We start from the raw sequence: 18,793 nt of genomic DNA on the forward strand, positions 1-18,793 counted from the left end.
CCTGGCTCTCCTCATTTCATCTGCTCACAACTGCAGCTTAGCAGCCACATCATCAAAGCCTTTTGAAAATCACCCTCTGTGTCTCCTAACACCAGCAAGTCAATGGCCGAATTTGCAAAACCGTCCTTTAATCGTTCGTCCTTCATCTCCCACCGTGCGATGAGTTCCTTGCAAAGGATGCCCTGGCTGGTCTCTAAGGTCTCAGTCACAGGAGCAGAGCTGGTGGGTGAAGCCAAACTCCCAGCTGCCCCCTGAACAGAGGGCAGAGCCCTCCTAGGTGGGGCTACAATAGCTGCTCATTGATTTCCCATCCTAAAAGTCTAGGTTACCCCTGGTGTATTCGTTTGCTTTCGAATGTCCTTCTGTCATAGATTTGTGTGAGTTATTTGGCTATTCTACACCAAATGGTCTGAGGCCCCAAAAATTCATGCACACGCAACTTGTGCCATTTCTACAGATCTGTTGCTCTTTTTCCTGCCTTGCAGAGATTCATGCGCATTTTTCTGCATGAGACATATTTAAAACAGAAAATAAAAATAACACATTAATCCTTTCCTTCCGTTGCCTCCCGGATGAGCAAAACTGTTGGAGTAAACTCAAACCTGTTCCTAATTTATGGAGAAATGCAGAAGCCTAAATCAAGCTGAGAGAAGATTAGGTTACAAACCTGCAGTGGAAAAACGTCAGGGAGACCAGCTCTGCGAGCTGCTGAAAGCTTTGAGTTATTGAACCCCCCAGGCTGCTGCAGACACCTCTTTCCTCCAGGACAAGACTAAGGAAAACTGTTGCCTTCCCTTGTGGAAAATGCCACATGGTCCAAATGATAGAGCAGCTCTCACGCCAGCCCTGCTGCACTGCCCATGTGATGCAGTGTCCCAGTATCCCAGGGCTTGGCACCATGGCAAGGTGCAAGAGCGATGTGCTGAGCAGGTTTGAAGGCTTCGATTTCTGCAGTAACTTTCTTTACAACCCACCAACCAAGTGGCACAAAAGCTGCTGTATGTCCAGCGTGGGGCAGACAGCATGAGAGGTGACCCCCCCAGCAAGTGGTGACCTCTTGGGAAGCTGATGGTGCTGGTTCCATTTCATAATGTAGCTGTATCCTGTAACCATTCCTGTAATGCAAGAGCGTTGGAGGTGCCTGGGCAGTGCTGCTGTGCACAGACCTGCTAATCTAACAACAGAAACAGGCCAGGAGTGCAGCAAATGTTTTTCTGGTTCTCTGAGGCATCACAGTGTGTTTCAACAGAGGAGAACAAGCTGGGAGCAATAGACATAATAGGATTAAAATGGTGGCTGCTCTGTCATTTTCCACACTAACCCGGGTGCCTGAGAATTGCTGAAATATGTCTGAAATGCCGCTGCACTACATCTTGTTTAAAAAGTGATTTGTGAAAAGAAAACCCATGCCAAATAACTGAGTCTGGTCCATTTTCTAAAATGTAAACACTGGCCCTACACTTTAACCATCTCACATTTTGATAGCCTTTAGGATCTGAAAGGCAATTCTCCACCCACTCTGCATTATCATATAACCTCATCTGAGGATAAACAGCATCCTCACCCCCAAACATTGTGTAATTTGCATTTAGATTGTTTGGTGCCAATGTTCAGGATAAGATACTTCCCAGCTCTGTCAAACAAAACCTGATTGTCATTTAGCAGAGTGGCAGTCAATTTATGTTTCCATTAACGCAGATCCCAGGCAATTATCTGGGGATGGAAGGGGGAAAACCTTAACAAATTGCCCCCTTGTCTGCTAGACTGATTTTCTAGTGGGCAGCCAGAGGGCAAATTTGACATACCCATGAGAAAGTGAATTCCTTTCTGCAATTGCTGGGCAGAAAGGAAAGATTGTGGGGGGGACAGCTCACAGACCCCTTGGCTGTGCAGCATCACACACAAGAGCCAGCCCTGAGAGCATCACGGAAACAGTGGTGATGTGGAGCAGGGTCCCCAACACATGGTTTGGGTATGGCTGTGGGGATGTGTCAGGCTTTGGCTGCCAGCATCCCTCAGCAGCAGAGCTGGGGCCCCAAAGGGTTTCCTTGGGGCTGGCATGGCGTGTGTCCACTCAGCAGGTAGAGTTGTGCTGCCTGGCACTGACTTGTCTCCATTGTGTCCTGGGCTGTTTCTGTATCCTCCTTGGGGACACTGGCCACCAAACACTTCTTGTGGTCCTGCTGGCCAGGTGGCATGATGGCATAGGACATGTCTTCCTGGTGATGGGACTGCCCTCCACCACTGCCATGCACACCTCAAAACTGCCATCCTGGGGCCTGCTAGGGGGTTGCAGGCACCAACATGACTGACATCAACCTTACCAAGCTCTTGTGCAGATGGGAAATGCAAATTTAGCACTTTTTCCTTCTGTGACAGTAAATTAAAGACACTCCTGTCTTCCCTCCTGTCTTAATAGCTTTTCCTCTGCCCCATCATTTAGCTGTGCTCCCCATCACTGCTGTGCTCCTCAAAGAGAACACATGGGTGACAGCAACCTTGCTGCCAAAGGCAGCTCCCCCATTGCTCACCCCCATCTTTTGCTGGGGTGCAGCACCGAGGGCACCAACCAAACCTATGGTTTCCCCAAGCATGGTGTTTCCCCTGGGAACACTCACCCTTAAGTAAAAAGCCGGCCCCTGTTTCCAGTGAGAGGGTGGGCAGGTTATCACCAGGGCAGCCCTGTGCCCTGGCAGCACTCCTTGCTCGTGGGTTTTTACACACACACATGTGCACACAGGAGGTTGCAAACCTCATAATCCTGCATGCAAGACCATTTCTTCTGCCTTTGCAAAAACACCACGTCACATCTTAGCTGGTGTGAAAGAGCCATTTTTGTTGGAAACAGCTTTTAGTGACCCTCTTGCCAAGCCAGTAGGATGCTGGCTGTCCTTCCCTGGGGCTGCTGATGTCTCCATGGGGTAGGAGTAAAGAAGAGAGCCATGCAAGGATGGGCTCACCTGCAACTGAGCTGTAGCTATTAATGTGTGCTGCTGGGAGGGGTAGGGGTGAGAGGACCCCCCTGGTGCAAGCCCCTGGGTGGCCTTGCTCATGACCCCTCTGTGGCACTGTGGGGCAGGAGGTGCTGCTCGGTGGCTGAATAGAACCAAGTTGTTTCCTGAAGGGAGGGGAGACACCCACACCCCAGGGATGTGAAATACATCTGCAGCCACTGGGAGAGTAATTTTTGCTACATGAAAGGCTGAGGATGGGAGGACAGGGCCTTCTCCAGACTGTATCACCTCTTGGCTTCCCTGCTGGTACAGCTCATTTATTTGGTTTGGCACCAGCGAGTTTAGCTGTGCAGCTGCCAGGTTCACCATGTTATGAGGAGCTGCTGATGTCAGGAAGAGCTTTTGGCTGCAGGAAAGCCCTGCAGATGTTGTCCAGGTGGTTCTGCTCTCCATGAGCCTTTAGGAATAGTCCTGCTGTGTAACAATTTTATGATGATTTTTTTACTATTGAAACATGACTGGGGTTCCTATGAGGTGATGGAGCCAGAGCAAAGCATGGTGTGAGGTGGTGCGGTGAGGTGCTGTGGCTGGGAGAGGTGCACAGCATGTACTGGCAGCACTGGCTGGAGAGGAGCTGGACCCTGTGAAACATGGAGGGAACCGCTCTCCAGACCAGCTTGGGAATGGGTGTCAGGCTGCTCCATGCAGTTTTTGTACTGTGTTGCTTGTCAGGCCGGTCAGGCAGCAAGGCCAAGAGATGTTGCCTGTCCATGTTCAAATTCTTCCGGTTCCCATGTTTCAGAATCTTGACTCTGGATCCAGCTGAGGTGAAGAGAGACTTGTGTCACCTCACTGAAGGGTTGGCTGCCCATGGCAGTGATGCTCTGGTGAACAAGATGAGTGTGGCTCCTACCTGCTCCCAACTGGGGCAATGAATTACCATATGAGGGGGCCTCTTCCTTAAAGGCATCTCCAGCTGAATCAAGGGAAACAAGTCCAGATGCAGTGCATGCTTCCCCTCCAGATGCTCTGCACTGTGCTGCTGAAGAGGAAGCTCAGGCCATGCGCACAAATGGGCTTACAACCCCTCACCTGGCTTAGGGGGGCATTTGAATGCCTGGGGTACAACCTACTCCTTCCCTCTTTCCCAGTTCCTTGGCTCTATATAGTCTGGGGACACAGAGACCCTGCCAGCACCATGCTCAAGCCCACCTGGGGCAGGAGGAAAGGGGACTTCCTTTACCCACAAACCTGCTTAACCCATCAGGTGACCTTAAAGTGTGGCCAAAACCTCCTAGCAGGATTAGAGGCTGCTGCTTTCCTTGCAAATGCTTCTGCTGATGCCTCCCCTGCCAGCCCCTGTGCTGCCATAGCCCTTCTCCCCAACCTGTCCCTACTCTCTTTCCCTGGACTGACACAGCTTTCCTCCATGGGCAAGTTGTTAACTTCTCAAGATTTTGAAGAATCCCACATCTGCCAAAGGAAGACGCAGAAAGAGATTCTGACTTGAGCTCAGGCATCTCTTATCTTTACCTGGCCTTTATTTATGTGGGATTTACCACTGAAAACAAAGGAAATGTAGGGTCTGCTCAAAAAAAAAGCAGGATTTGCAGAAGGTTTGTCTTCCTGCATTTTTTTTCCAGACCTCAGAGCCACTTACATTGCTTGTTCACTTTGTTGTCTAATAGAGAGAGAAACTCACTCAAGTTGCCTTAATGTTTATTTTATTTAAAGAATCAGAAACACAGTCATTGTAGTTCATTTGTACTCATATCCGCCAACATTTCCTAAATCACGTTAACATTCATGTATAACAAAAACATCTTCTGAGCTGTGCAAAGTTCAAAGGAATCGTTCAATTGCTTGAACCCATTTCTAGGAGAGCAAACCTGGCATTTTACAAACTGAGGCCACCAGAAGGAGTCCTTTCTCTTCCCCGCCCTGTTGTAGGAGATACAGATGCCCCCTCAACCCCCCTTCCCTGGTATGACAGATAAAAACTAGACCACAGTACGAGTCCGACCTCTCTCAGGCCAGGACTTCCTGAATAGCACTGGGTCATGTTTGCTATCACTGAGCTGTATTAAGTTCTGCACTTGTGCGCCTGGCACGGAAATGATTTGTCAAAGAAGATTACTCAGTAACCCAAACTGTGATGATAAGCAATGAACAGGGGCCAGAAACATCTGTTATCAAAATAGAACACCCCTACATCCCCCAATGTTTTTCCTTGCAGGAGGTATGACTAGAAGGGTTGTCGTCCATTAAAAAAACCCCATCATCCTTCCTGCGAAATACGTTTTGAAGCACTGATTTCATGACATGACATCTGCATGTTTTCCTTGATCTTCTGACACTCCAAATTTTGTCCTGTTAGAGTTAAGCATGAAAAGGTGGAAATCTGGAACCGGTTTAGGTCTGGCTAAACACAATAGGCATCAAGCAAGCCGTCAGCCTGTTTCATTTCTCTGAATGTAGTAAATACACCCACGGAACAGAATTTTAAGAGAGTTTTAACCAGTGTAAGTTGTCAGAAAAAATCTCATCATCTCTGACAGATCTAACCCAGAATTTTTATTGGAATTGATAACAGGCATTTCAGCGATGCTGACTTGCTAACTGTGCAGTTTACCGTTTGAGGTGCAGCAATACCAGTTCTGATCTGGACCAAGTGAGTGGAACTGACATGGCTCTAGTCACAAGCAAGTCTTTCCAAAAGATGCTTCTTCAGTCTCTTGTTGGTCAGAAAAAGGCAATTTCCTTTCAACAGTAACTAAACTTTTAGTGGCTGACTCATTACAATCTAGAATATTATGAACAAATGCGGCAACGTTAAGTGTAAAAAGAAACACCCTGAAAATTATGCCTCCCTGTGTGAAGGTGCTATAGTTGGCCATGGACTGTGTTTCTGGAATCAGTTTGTTACATGTGACAGCAAGAAGAAACTTACTTTACAAAGTCACAGAGCTGAACTTAAATAGGAACGCTCAGGTACATGGGATTTGATACGCACTAGTATACACGGCTTGAATGAAAACAGAAGTTACACCTTTGCATATGAAATGCTGGTAATGCAATAACGATGTTCACCCACTGGGCCTGTTCCTTTTAATAAGATCATCTCCATGTTACAGTGCATCTGACACACTTTTAAATGACCACCACATGTGGTGCACAGCCAGCCGCTGGCAAAGGCAAGGTATGGATGCAGCTACGAAAAGCCTTTCATCACATTTCATTCCTTGAGAGCCGATGTCTTTTTAAATGCTCACACAATCTCATTATGGATTTTTTTTTTCTCATTCTGCTTCATGGGAATAGCTGGCTAAACTCACTTCACATTTATTGCACCTTTAAGTCCCTGGTAGATGGAAGCTTATATTGCCTGATATGGTTTGTATTGTAGCTTCACCACGGTAAGAAATGGAACAGTCTCCTAAACTGTACATTTCTACAGTAAGAAATCACATTTTGATAACACTAATTACAGCCATCGCAGATCAGCTCCCGCCTCCGTCATGCAACAACACAGGAAAACTCCACAGTCCCTGCTCATACTAGAACCTGCAGTGTTCTTCTTATTGCCATGAAAAAGTCAATTAAAATGACTCCTCTGGGAATTACTTCCAATTCTGGAGTAATCATCGCTCTCCAGACAGAACGCTGTGCTTCAAATTGGGTCTTCAGCCACTCTATATGCATAGGAGAGAGTGAGCACAGGCATGTTGCACAGGCACTCTCCCCCAGGTATATTTATCAGTGACCAAGCAGCTTTTTGTCTTCTCCTCTACGAAGCATGAACAAGCAGTCTGATCTTGATCTTCAGGTATGTTTCTAATTTCATATGTTGAATGCAAATCTTTTTGTAGCCTCTCTGTTTATTCTACCCAAATCTTGAACAATTAAAAAAAATAGCACCAGATGTATGAAAAAGAGGAAATGTCTGATCTAGTAGGAATATATATAAAGTAGAGCAGTTCTTACAGTAAAAAGGTACGTCATACAAAAAAGCAATGGAAAATGATACTGAAGACAAAAATCCATGCTGCATATAATAAGGGCAGAAGACAGGCAAAAGGGATTCTGCTCAAATAACCACAGTTTAATGGTGGAGCCGTACTTCCTCCAGGACCTTCCTGGCAGCAGCGCCAGGACAACGGATGGGCTGGAACTCTGAGCACTAACACACTCACTGACAAACTTGCGCAGCATATCTTTGAGGTATATAGAAAGCATGACTTTAAGTTTTGGACTCCTCATTCTTTCTTGCACAATGATGCACTGATCTTTAGCTGGGGTTTTCTCCATCCTCCCCTCCCTCTTTTTCCTTCGGAAAAAATTAAATCCCAGTTTAAGAGCTTCCTAGCACACCTCCTTGAACTCTCAAATCCATCTTGCATAGGCCAGTAATAAGAACACTGCAGCTCTGACAAATAAGTTACAGCAATATAACAACTTTCCTCTTATTTTTTTTAAAGATATCTTCTCTATAATTTACACAAAGGGTTAACAGCCGGAGTTTAGGTTACGTACAGTCCAGATGGGCATCCTTTCAGTCTGTGATTCCAGGTGGAAGGCACTACTTCAACATACCACTGTATGCACTGCACGTGGTCTCAGGAGCACAATGGGGCACTGTGACTCCAGAGCTGTAGACTGAAGGGCCTGGGGGAGTCTTTGGAAATAAAAATGGCAGTGGTTATCAGTCCAGTTTCTCTTTGCTGTCTCTTCTTGTGCTATGCAGTTTCCCCTGAAAGCTCCTCCAGTTGAGAAAGCAGCGAGCTGTCCTCAGAAGCTCTCAACAAAGCTCCCAGGGAAAAGGCCCGTCCTGCCGTTCCTCTGCAACGTCCCTTTGTACCAGCCATCCTCCCGTTTCTTGTGCACAAACACAATGTCACCTTCCTTCAGTTCAATCTCAGCCTCGCTCTGTGGTGGGTATGGAACCACAACACGGTACCTTTGGAGACAAAAATGCAAAGACCCGGTCATCCAGTGACATGTGTCATTCAGTTCTGCATCTGCTCCATCCGAAAATCATAGAATCACAGATTCACAGAATGGTTTCTGACCACTGCTGTCTCCATAAGACCACCCGACCTATTTCTCCTCCACCAAGCAGTCCACCCATCAAATCCCTGTCTGTTGAATACAGAGAGAAGGATGGTGTGGGGTACTGTGTTGAAGACAGACATACAGATAGATGAGATGTGTAGCTCTTCCCTTGTCCACTGATGATGAAGAATGGGGTTTGCAGTGCTTTCACCACCTACCTGTGATATAGCAGAGGTTAGCTAAAGCAGTTCACATTTTTCTTATTATGCTTTTTTGAGAATGTACTTTGGGTCCCTCAAACCTGGAGAGGAATCTAAAATGGAGAGGTATCAAATGACTTTTGAAGCACTCTCCAAACCAATAGGGAGCCACTGTCTTGAACCATTCACAGAGCTCTCTGGGAACTTAGTTTTCAAGTGTCACTTCATTTCAATGAAGTAATGACAGGTCTCATCCTGATACAGCTATTCTGCACTCAGGCTTATCAGCAGGCATCCTCCTAAGAGCACAGACCAGGCCCTTTTATCTCAATGCACTTGAGTGCAGAGAAGGGAATATATTTCCACTGCACTGCTTTTTTTTTCCTTCAGCACATGTTCTTTTGCAGTCATCTGGCATTTGGTTAACAGTCTTAATTGCAATGCAATGAATATAGTAAGATAGGTAAAAGATGCCAATTGATTACCTAAAGCCCGACTCCTGAGGATTAATATTTCCACAACCACTGCATGGCCACCGATGTCCCATTTGTTACAATGTATTTATTTAAAATAATATCCTGTCCCTAAGGACTAACTTCATCATGCCTGAAGGCTCTGGAACACTCCTTGAGGCCATTCCCAATGAGATGGTAGGCAAGGGGCTCTCCAGTGGCAGTCATTAATTTTCTTTGCAGATGTAGCTCAGGTAGTGACTGCAGTTCTGAAACAGTGAAAACACCAACTTTGGCTCTGCGTCTGGATATCTCCATGTCCAAACATCCTGTTACTTGGAAGAGCATTAAAATCCATTTGGAGTGGGGGTTCTGCTCTAAAATCTGACTACAGCCTTTTAATCTTGACACAGCAACAGAGTCATTTAGGAAATATATATGTCCAAGTGCCATCAAAAATCTGCCAGTCTTCTGTGTCCCTTGGTCAATAAATCTAGTTGTCACTTCCTTCCTCTGCGGAAAAACAAATAACAGAGGTTGAAATGTGTGCTGCAGGCTGTCTGCAGGAAAATGGTCTATCATGTTATCATCTGTTATCATCTGTGGAACTGCTACACTTATATTATGAAGCTTTGCCAATTACAGCCATTATGCAAATGAATGCACACATTATTTCAAACACTCTGCTGCAGTGTTGATTAATTAAATTATCAGAGTGGAACAATTTTAGCTAAGATGATGCCAAGTTTCAGATCTCACAACTCTATGCACAATCACAGTGCATCAGAGCTCTGTACAAGGACCTCAAAAGGCTTTGAGAAAGAGGAAGGTTGGACCTCAGCATTACCTAAGTGGTGCAGAGGTATCCATGGACCCTTTTGGCAGATGGCTGGGAAAAAGAGATGCAGAAAAAGGTGGTATCTTGGGCAGGTTCATCCTAAAGATACAGCTGGGACTGCCAATACCTCATGTCATACCTTAATCCAGAGCCATTTTTTAAAGCCAGACTACATTTGAGGAGTGACAAGCTGCTAGTCCCTAAATGGTTTGCGTAAAGGGGGAGGTGACCACACTCAACAGGAATGTGCCCATCATCATAAATGGGCTTCTACACAGCATCTTCTTACAGATTTAGAAAAATGAATCTCAGTCACTGCATTACCAAATGAAGTACTCTTTCCCATTTAAGGAACCCCAAATTAAATTTAATTAACTTCAATTTAATTAGCTATGGTGCCTCACAGAACAGCACCAAAGTGGTTTTGATATGGTAACAAAATCTCAGATACGAAAGACCTTGCAAATCAGTTACAAAATCCTCTGTGAGAGATGGAAAAGATGCTGTGCTTTTTCCCTTGAGAGGCTTTTGAAGTTGGGCCCGGGAGAGGCAGGCTGGTGAGGGCAGCAGTGGGCAGCAGCACCAGGAGACTGCTGTGCCACCCGTCCAGACCTCCAGGTGGCATCTCAGCCTAGTTTATCCTCTGAACTGAACCGCAAATACATATATTAGCCATATTTTTTGGCAGAAAAGATCTCTTCTCCCAGCCATCCTCCCTCACTCCCAAAAAGGCAGTCCTGTGTACTTCTGTTCATACCTCCCTTTTTTGTTTCTCTGTTTGTCCTCTCTTTGAGAAGCCGCTATAAAATTGTAGGTTTTCTTACACCTATCTGCTTCCTGTCATTTTAGACGGATCTCAGAGCCTTCTCAATTTTGTCAGTGTCACATTACACCTCCAAATTACCACATGTTTAAAACGCTAGTTAGCTGGGCAACAGAGGCGGCCACCTTTGCCTGTTCTTAGCAATGTTTGGTATTTTCTGCTGTAAACCATACTCTTGGGTAGCTGTAATTCTGACAGATGTTAACCACTTCAGCCCAACCTCTGCACAGCAGTTGGCTGTGTCAGGCAAAGGGTCCCTCATTCAGCCCAAATGGTCTCATCACCTCCAGGGACAGCATGAGGGGTTTTGCAGCACCAGCAGGACACACGTGAAGGCTTCCACACACTGTTCTAAGGTCCCCAGACCTGGGAGCAAAGACCTATCCTGTAGCCCCACTGTTATGTCAAAGATGGTGTTCCTTTAGAAAATCACCTGCTCTCAGCCAAGTTAAAAACATTCAAATGACCCCAAAGCAGAGGCTTGTCTGAGCACTGAAGGTACAATCTCTGCTGATTCATGCTCCAAGATGCCCTAGCTCTGCAGGACCTTAGAGGTTGCATTTCTCTTCCTTTCCCAGCAATGGGGTCCTCTCATGTTTTATTCTCTGGGCACAGACTTGATGTTGGACTTCCCTACTACTGGCTGCTGTGGTGTCCTTGAATTGGGCACTTCATCCGCAAGGGGACTGTCCTGTGGGACAGGAGACTGCATGAGGAGAGTCTGGTACTGGGGCTGAGGATGGGATGGGGACCATGGCAGCAGCAATTATCTGAGAGCTGGAAATGGGTCCATCATCACTTCCCTCTGCTGTCAGCAAAGGCCTGGGAATCCCACTCTCCTGTCTTCACAGTACTTGTCCTCAAGTCAAAAGAAACACCTCTCTCATCCAGCTCTCCATTTGCTACTGTTGCTGACATCTGGAAGGTGCAGCTAAGACACCTAACCTCAAACAGATGTTACATGCTGGAAGTTCTGATGTTATTTCCTTTAAGAAAGCAAAATGATTTAAAATGTCACGTATGTAGATGTATAAAGAATCTCCTAACATACCAGAACAGCGCTGTTTCACACCCATGCATCTGAGACTAAGAAACAGGCAACTAAAATTGTCCATGACTTCACTTTTGCTCCCATGCAATATAAACTTTAATTTATGACTGCATGCTATTTTCCCCATAGGATTCCTGCCTCATTTAGTGCACAAGATGCCCTACTATAAATAGGAGTCAGGGCTCTGACATGGAAGAAACATGCGGCTGCCAAAGCCACCCCATCTTCTCCAGAGGTCGGAAGATCTCTAGGAGGTGAACACCATGAAACTCACTGAGCAGTGCAGGTGTGGAGGAAGGGGCTTCTCTGCCTCCTCCAGCTGCAAAGCCTTGTGCCACGCTTTCCAGAGTAAGACTCATCTTATGCACCCTAGCTGCATAGGAGTCAGTTGTCTGCTCTGGATTGCTCATGCAGGCTCTCTGTCAGTGTGCACAGACAGGCACTGAACACTATTGATCAAAACAGATCAGTAATTAGGGGCTGGGCTCAGGCCTGGACACTGAGGAAAAAAACCTCACAAAACACTGATTATCTGTTCATTGAGTAAACATGTGCAACCAGGACACTGATGGAGAAGAGAAGTTTCAGAAAATGAGCATACAATAAGGTGAATTAAGTCTGCAGTACTAACCTCCAATTTGGTCCCATTTATAGTTCTTGAATTTGGGTGCTTATGCAAGTTTCTGTTTGTCAAAGTATCATGCACTAAGGACAGGTTTCAGGAGTCCAGTCTTGTGACTCCAACAGGTCCCTTGTGTGTTATGGATACACAGCTAGTTTTGTGTGGGGACATAGGATTGGTGACAATGAAGCACCTAGCCCAATTAAGCTCTTGCTTATCGGTGGAGCTCTGTTTCTCCATCCTTTCACTGGCAGATTGCAGAGACCTGCAAAGTGCCTCTGCACGCTATAAGCCAGAACTCACTTCATCATATTATGGTGTCTGAATTAGCAGTCTTTGCATAACAAACCTCAGTTTTATCTTTTACCCTTCTGGTGGAAATATTGTGGGATTCAATTTCTGAGATGGTCAGTACTAGTTTCTCAGTCCTAAGGCAGGTACCCCTAGTCAGAAAAACACTTAACCATGCACATACATGCCACTAACTTATTCCTGGGGTCGTTTCTCTAGTATCACTTTCCAGGAAACTAAAAGCCCTTCATTTGCTTTCCCTTTTGGCAAAGCAGATACATGTGTGCAGCAAAACTGAAGTCAATGAGTGTTAAGCACATGCTTGAATGCTTCCTTGAATTAGGAGCTCAATTTGTAATGTGGCAGTGATATGTAGAAAGGGGACATAGAAACATGGAGGGGTCTATTTTTAAAGGTCAAACTCACTGCTCCCATCTTACTCTGCAACACTCTCCCTGTGAACAACTTGCTGGAAAGGTTCCACGAAAGCCATAGAAACATGGCACAGATGTGCCAGTCGTGACAGTAAGTCTGGATACAACTGCTTTATCAGAATATAACGTGGCAGAATTAGTGCCAGTTACTATAAAAGAGTCAACAATGCGTGACATGTTTTACTCAGGTTCTTATCTGGGAACAGTGCCAGGCAGTGAGGGGAACATGACTCATGCACACACACATGCACACTCAACTCTCCTGTTTTGCTTAATGTACAGTCATATTTTCTGGAAGCGGGTGGCAAGGAAAGTATTTTGCTTTGGTGCTGCTAGGCAGACAGCACACTGCTGTCTCACGTGAACCGTCAGTGTCAGGGGGATGTGGGCATGTCTCTGGCTCAGGCCTTGGTGCAGTCCTATACTGGCCCTGTTTCTCGCACCAGCAGAAACTGGATAGAGCTGTAGGTGGAAAAGAGTGTGTGGGGCACAGGCACTGTGACGGAGTGTTCGCCTGACAGTCAATCACCGCAACACAACGTGACAAGGACACCACCTGGGAAATTTCTCAGCTCTGCTGCTCAGACTGCTGGATGCTTTATGGCAGAGAATAGCTGAAGGAAGGTGTTTTTATAAACTGATAGTGGGAAACTACACCCAAAAGGCAGATGGGCACTAACTATCTCAGCAAACCAGTTAAATATCAAGGCCAAATGGCAGGAGAGTTAGGAGCAATTTTCTTTCTAACCCATCCATCCGTAACCAGGTTTTGGAATATCAAGTAGGAGAAGATGAAATAATTGTTTTCTTCACTCTCCCTGTGCACAGAAAATGACTGAGAACATAAAGATTAGCAGAGGGCAAAGCTCACTTCACCTACCTGTCTGGCTGCAACTCCCATGAAAGGCTGTACTGTCAGGCAGTGGAATAGGCAATTCTCCCCTTAAATTGTGAGCATCAAGCTGTGAGCAATCAGAGCCTTTTAATGCACCTCTGATATGGTCAGTGGCATGACCGCTTGGGTTTGACCAGTAGCCTGGATGTGGCAAGTGCTGGGGCTGCGAGTCAATCTCTTTGTGGGAAGTAGCGGCACTCTGCTGCCTGCATGAGCCTCATTTTGAATGCTGTAAATATTAAGGAATGTGCTGCTTCTTCCAACCCTTCAGTGCTCTGTCTCTGTGCGCGCAGATGGGCGTTGGGAGACAGAAAGCCAAGTACAGCTAAGTGCACTGAAATGCTTTGCAGCTTTTTTAAAGTTTCATCCTGAAAGCATCTGAATCTGTTTATCTAACCTTTTTTTTTCCCTCTCCTCCCTTTTCTTTCTCAGAGAATTGCTCCTACTGTGCGGATGAAATGCACCAAAATGCAAACAAGCAAAATACGGAGCTGGGTGACGTTGAATGCGAGTTCCTCCATTGCCAGATGTGAAAAGAACAAGTGGTTTGAAAACTGTAATTTCTTTTAAAAAAAATATAATTTGGTACTTCTGAGCAATTTGATGATTTAATGAGCACAGATGGATGTGGGATGAATTTCTAGGAGACGAGTGTCTAATGTATCTGCTCAGATTATTCCAGGACTAAGCATTATCCTTCCTAGTGCATGAAGGTAATTAATATTTCCCATTATGGGCACGAAAAAAACCCATATGATCAGTTAAGGAATGCAGATACACCAATGATATGGAAGTTAATTCATAAATCAATTAGAAAATCTTGCCTGCTGTGTATAATTAGGGTTACCTCAATTATAGCTTATTTTCAGATTTAAAACTCAAGAATTAAAATGCTTAAAATCAGAGCAAGTTCCTTACCACCATAAAATACTTTGAATTGGAAATATCTACTTAGTTTTTGCAGTCTAAACCTATTTACTCCTGATTCCAGCCTAGCTAAGCAGGCACAGCTAGCCCATGTCCCTCTGGTTCTATTCTGCCACTTATTCTGGCTTCTCCACAGTAAAGTTTTGAGAGCAGCACTACAACAGCCAGTTCTGGAGACATGAGATGTTCTTCCCAGTTGCTTTTCATGGCTACATGTAACTAAAGGTGCAGCATTCCACTGATTTAGTTATACTGGTGCCAAATCTAGTTTACATTGATTTAGCTTTTCTTATAGCATTAATCTAAACTGATGTAGACCAAATTAAGTGCACCTAAACAGGGACTGGTTTCTCACTTCTTTTACTAAATTGCTTTTTCATGGATTTTAAGGATAAGAGACTACTGTGATAGTCTCCTCTCATTGCCTTCATCACAATGCTGAAGGACTTGCCTGTATTTACTTCTGCTTCAAGTCTAATAGCTGCACATGAACAACAGCATCTCTTTTAGACAAAATGCCCAGCCTAGAGTAAAAATACTTCCATGTCTGTCCTGTTTGCAGTCTCTTACAAACTGCTACCCAGCCGTTTGTAAGCCTGCTCTTTACCAGATGTACCATAGTGCCCTTTATCACTCACTGCAAGTATATTGTTTTAAATCTTCCATTGTTCTTTTGCTTTTGGGAGGCCACTCCACTTTGCCTCAGATTTGGCTCTTCTGAAATAAGCTGTTACTCTGTGTGCTCCTTATCAGTGCTCTGAATTAGCTCTATACCAAGGAGTCTGCCATCTTCATCACCTACCTCCCACTTCAGACCTCCATTCTGCAACAGCAAAGACTGTATGTTGGACAGTGCAGGTGCAACACCCAGCTCTTGCAGAGCTACACTACACACATACACAATCTTTTTCTAATGATATCTGATCTAGAGTTAGATTTGATGCCAGTGAGTTGCTTTGCAATCCACTTAGTATCTGCTGTATCTGTTGTGTACAGTTTATTCAGGAAGACATTCTATGGTAATAAACCAGATAATAACCAGCCTTAGAAAAGGTTAAATATGTTACAGTGTCGTTGTTACCTTCCCAACCAGATTTCAACCTGCATTCAGTAAAACACTGTGTAAGGTATGAACCATCCTTTAGTATCCGTTGTTATGCCCTGCATCCTCTCCTCCATGATCCCAGACAGATTCAGAGTCAGGTGACTTGCCCAGTCCATTGCTTTCAGCCTCTTTCATACACTCAGATGAAAATAATTTCTTTCAAACTTCTGGAACTTTACTATTGTGCCAAAATAATTTGAAATGTCAACTGCAGAGAGTTCCCTAGACTTCCTTTTGAAAACCGCTTGATGCTTTCATAAAAACCATGCTCTTCTCAATCACTTTTTGAGTGGAAAGCATTTCAATAGCATTGTATCAGGGCATTATCTGTTCCCTTCCCACTCCTCAAAGTGCAGTCTTGTAGAAAATATTTACCTGAAGGCAATTATCACTCTGCACATGGAGACCTAGCTTTTTTCTCTACCCCTGTTCCTAGTCAGTTATCTCTCCCTCCATCTGCTTTTGTATTTTGATGTTCCTACTCTATTCTTTTTGGGCACCAAGGTGCTGAGCAGGCTGCTGCAATAAACTCCTGAATCACTGGTGCATTCCTCTCTAGAAACAAGCTACATTTTTAATAACAGGTCACTGAAGCTGGCAGTATCCTAAACAATGAGAATTTGAAAAAGTCTTTGGTATTGCAGAACAGGCCAGAGAGGGCCTTGATTAGCAAACACATCACCCTTGCTGCCCTCAGGCAGGAAGCACCACATGACAGCTCCATAAGTTTATTAAAACATAGGGATACCACTTAAAAAGCGGCCTTTGCCAACAATATTTTCACCCTTTGGGCTGAGAAGGCACTGCTGTCCTCCAGATTTAAACCAGGGCTGTATGGTGTCATGAACAGGTGCTGCTCACCACTTTTTAAATCATTCTGCAGCAACCCTTAAGCAAGTTAAACCTGCAGCCCTTCTCCAAAAGCTCCCTGAGGATGCATGTGAGCTTAGGAGATACGCAGCTTACCTTTCCCGGGGCAAAGGCTTGGGCTCTGGCCGAATAGCTGCCATGGAAGAGAGGGGTTGCCTGGCAGGAGAAGGGATGGAAAAATTCAAATCCAAGGATCCTGTTTTCCTGTGCAGAGGCTCCAGCCCCATGGCTCCCTGCATTTCACTCTCAATAGGGCATGAGCCAGCCCTGCCATGGCTGGAGAGGGAGGAAAGCTCAGGTCCCACTGCTCCTTGCAGGACTCCTTCGATGGCTGCCTGGGGGTCGTGCGTGGGGGACACAGATGGTGGGGAGCGTGACTTCTTTTTTGTTGATGCTCCTGCTAGAAGTTTCAGCAGCCCGCTCTTCTTTTCCTTCTGCAAAGGAACCAAATGAAATACTGGCAGTGAGCAGACGTACCAACTGGTTTTCTTTTGGAAAATCTCAGTGTGTGCAGCAGAAAACCTCTGAAAATGCCATGACTAGAAGTGGATCCATGCAGAATTGAGCTTTTGGTAATGAAGTTCCTATGCAAGCCCCTCCCTGCCCAACAGGGCTTCAACTCATTCAGCAGAGTAAGGGCCTAACATACTGCAAAGATTATCTCAATTTTCAAATCCACCTAGGCAGTGATCATGTGCTATTTTAAAGCAATAACACAGTTACAGTGGGACAGCAAAAGTACATAGGAAGTACAAACTTTCCATGCAGAGAAGCCAGCAGTTGAAGTGTTGCTCTCTCAGTTCTAGGAGAATCCTGTCCCTCAATAGAGAAACTTTCCAAAAAGTAGAAATCAGGCTCTATGGCTAAAAATTTCCCCTGGGAAGCACAAGGGTCTCAGGAGAGATTTCAGATCCCAGCCCACTGCAAGAGAAGCACCCATCATTACTGCCTCATTTATTACGTGATGTAGATTTACTGTAGGGAGAACGGAGGCACAAGACAGTGCTTTAATAGCTTGTTTCATGTGCTCCCTTTTGCATCCTGCATTACACAGCTGTACTTACTCGTGCCTTCATCCCAGAAGTCACTTCTCATGTGTTAAGGTAAAGGTATCACTTTGATGTTTGAAGATAGACTAAGAATTCACAATTGACAATCACAGTGACAGTGCATGAGAGGTTTCAGAGTTCTAAAAGGGTTTCTGACACTGAAGAATGAAAACAAGGTAACAGCACTCTTTCAGTTAATGTGAAAAAAAAGGTATAATTCAGTCTACATCACTAAGGCACACATCTGACCTTGTAGGCTTTATGGCAGTGTGAGAAATCCTGCTGCACATTTGCCTCAAGCACACACAAATACCAGATACTATGTCTCTCAAGCTAGCAAGTTTTTTGGGCAGAGGGACTGTACGCAGAAACTGCCCATCCTCTGGTACACACTGCACAGCACTGGGCTGGAGTTGCAACCAGCAATGCTGAGCAGTAAATTTTCAATTACTTTTCTTTGTTTTCTTTAATGACACAAGAAGTTTTGCAGGAGGCCTGTTCAATGTCTTCCTCTTCTGTCAGAAGTGCAAGCCATTACCCAAGACTATATTCAGAGACTCAGGGTTGTGAAGTTTAGCAGTGTTTGATAATTTGTTCTATAATAGGATCCCAGGGGATAGGAATGAATGCAGCAACTGCAATACTTACGGAACAGAAACTATCTCTCTATCTTCAAGCAGGAAAACTCTTTGGAAATACAAGCCAGTAATGTATTTATTCTCTGTAGACAAAATGTCCCATGTAAGGTTTAAAACGATGCTCTTTTATGTGCTGACTGCTGAAGTAATTTCTCAAAGCAGTTTTAAAGAATAGGAGGGCTACAATAAAATATATATAAGCTTTTAGAAGAGGCTTTAGATTTACTATGGTAAGTGTACTTGGAGTATCTGATATCTTTGCTCCCAAAGTTCTTGTTTGCACTTTTTATCTGTCACAGACTGGTAAGGAAACAAAAATGCCTTAGATATTTAGACACAGAAGAGCTAAAATGAAGCATAGTTGTTCTCACAGAGACAACGTCCACTGATTTAGAGTACAGTGAGAATTACACTTCCAGGTCCCAGTCTCCTGCATACCACCAGTTCCAGCTATATGCTTTGTTTAACAGGGCGTTTGTCACAGGGTGAAGGGATTCGTCCTGCCAAGATGCTCATCGAGGCAGAATCCATGGAAGCTAAGGGAGGCTGGCCATATGGCACCATCAGGTCAAAAAATACTAGCTAAATTCCC

General features: G+C 44.9%; 1 protein-coding gene across 1 annotated transcript in view; it reads right to left on the reverse strand.

Moving 5' to 3' along the window:
• Nucleotides 1-4,671: 4,671 nt before the first annotated feature.
• The window catches only part of SH3RF3 (SH3 domain containing ring finger 3), a 246,859-nt gene continuing 232,737 nt past the window's right edge, over nt 4,672-18,793 (reverse strand). Inside the window, exons 10-11 of the mRNA XM_034074640.1 lie at nt 16,611-16,948; nt 4,672-7,911 (exon numbers count right to left, since the gene is read on the reverse strand). Coding sequence (XP_033930531.1) covers nt 7,743-7,911; nt 16,611-16,948 — 507 coding nt within the window. The 3' untranslated portion in view covers nt 4,672-7,742. The remainder of the gene's footprint in view (nt 7,912-16,610; nt 16,949-18,793) is intronic.

Source organism: Melopsittacus undulatus, chromosome 2, assembly GCF_012275295.1.
Source record: "Melopsittacus undulatus isolate bMelUnd1 chromosome 2, bMelUnd1.mat.Z, whole genome shotgun sequence".
NCBI classification, from domain to species: Eukaryota; Metazoa; Chordata; class Aves; order Psittaciformes; family Psittaculidae; genus Melopsittacus; species Melopsittacus undulatus.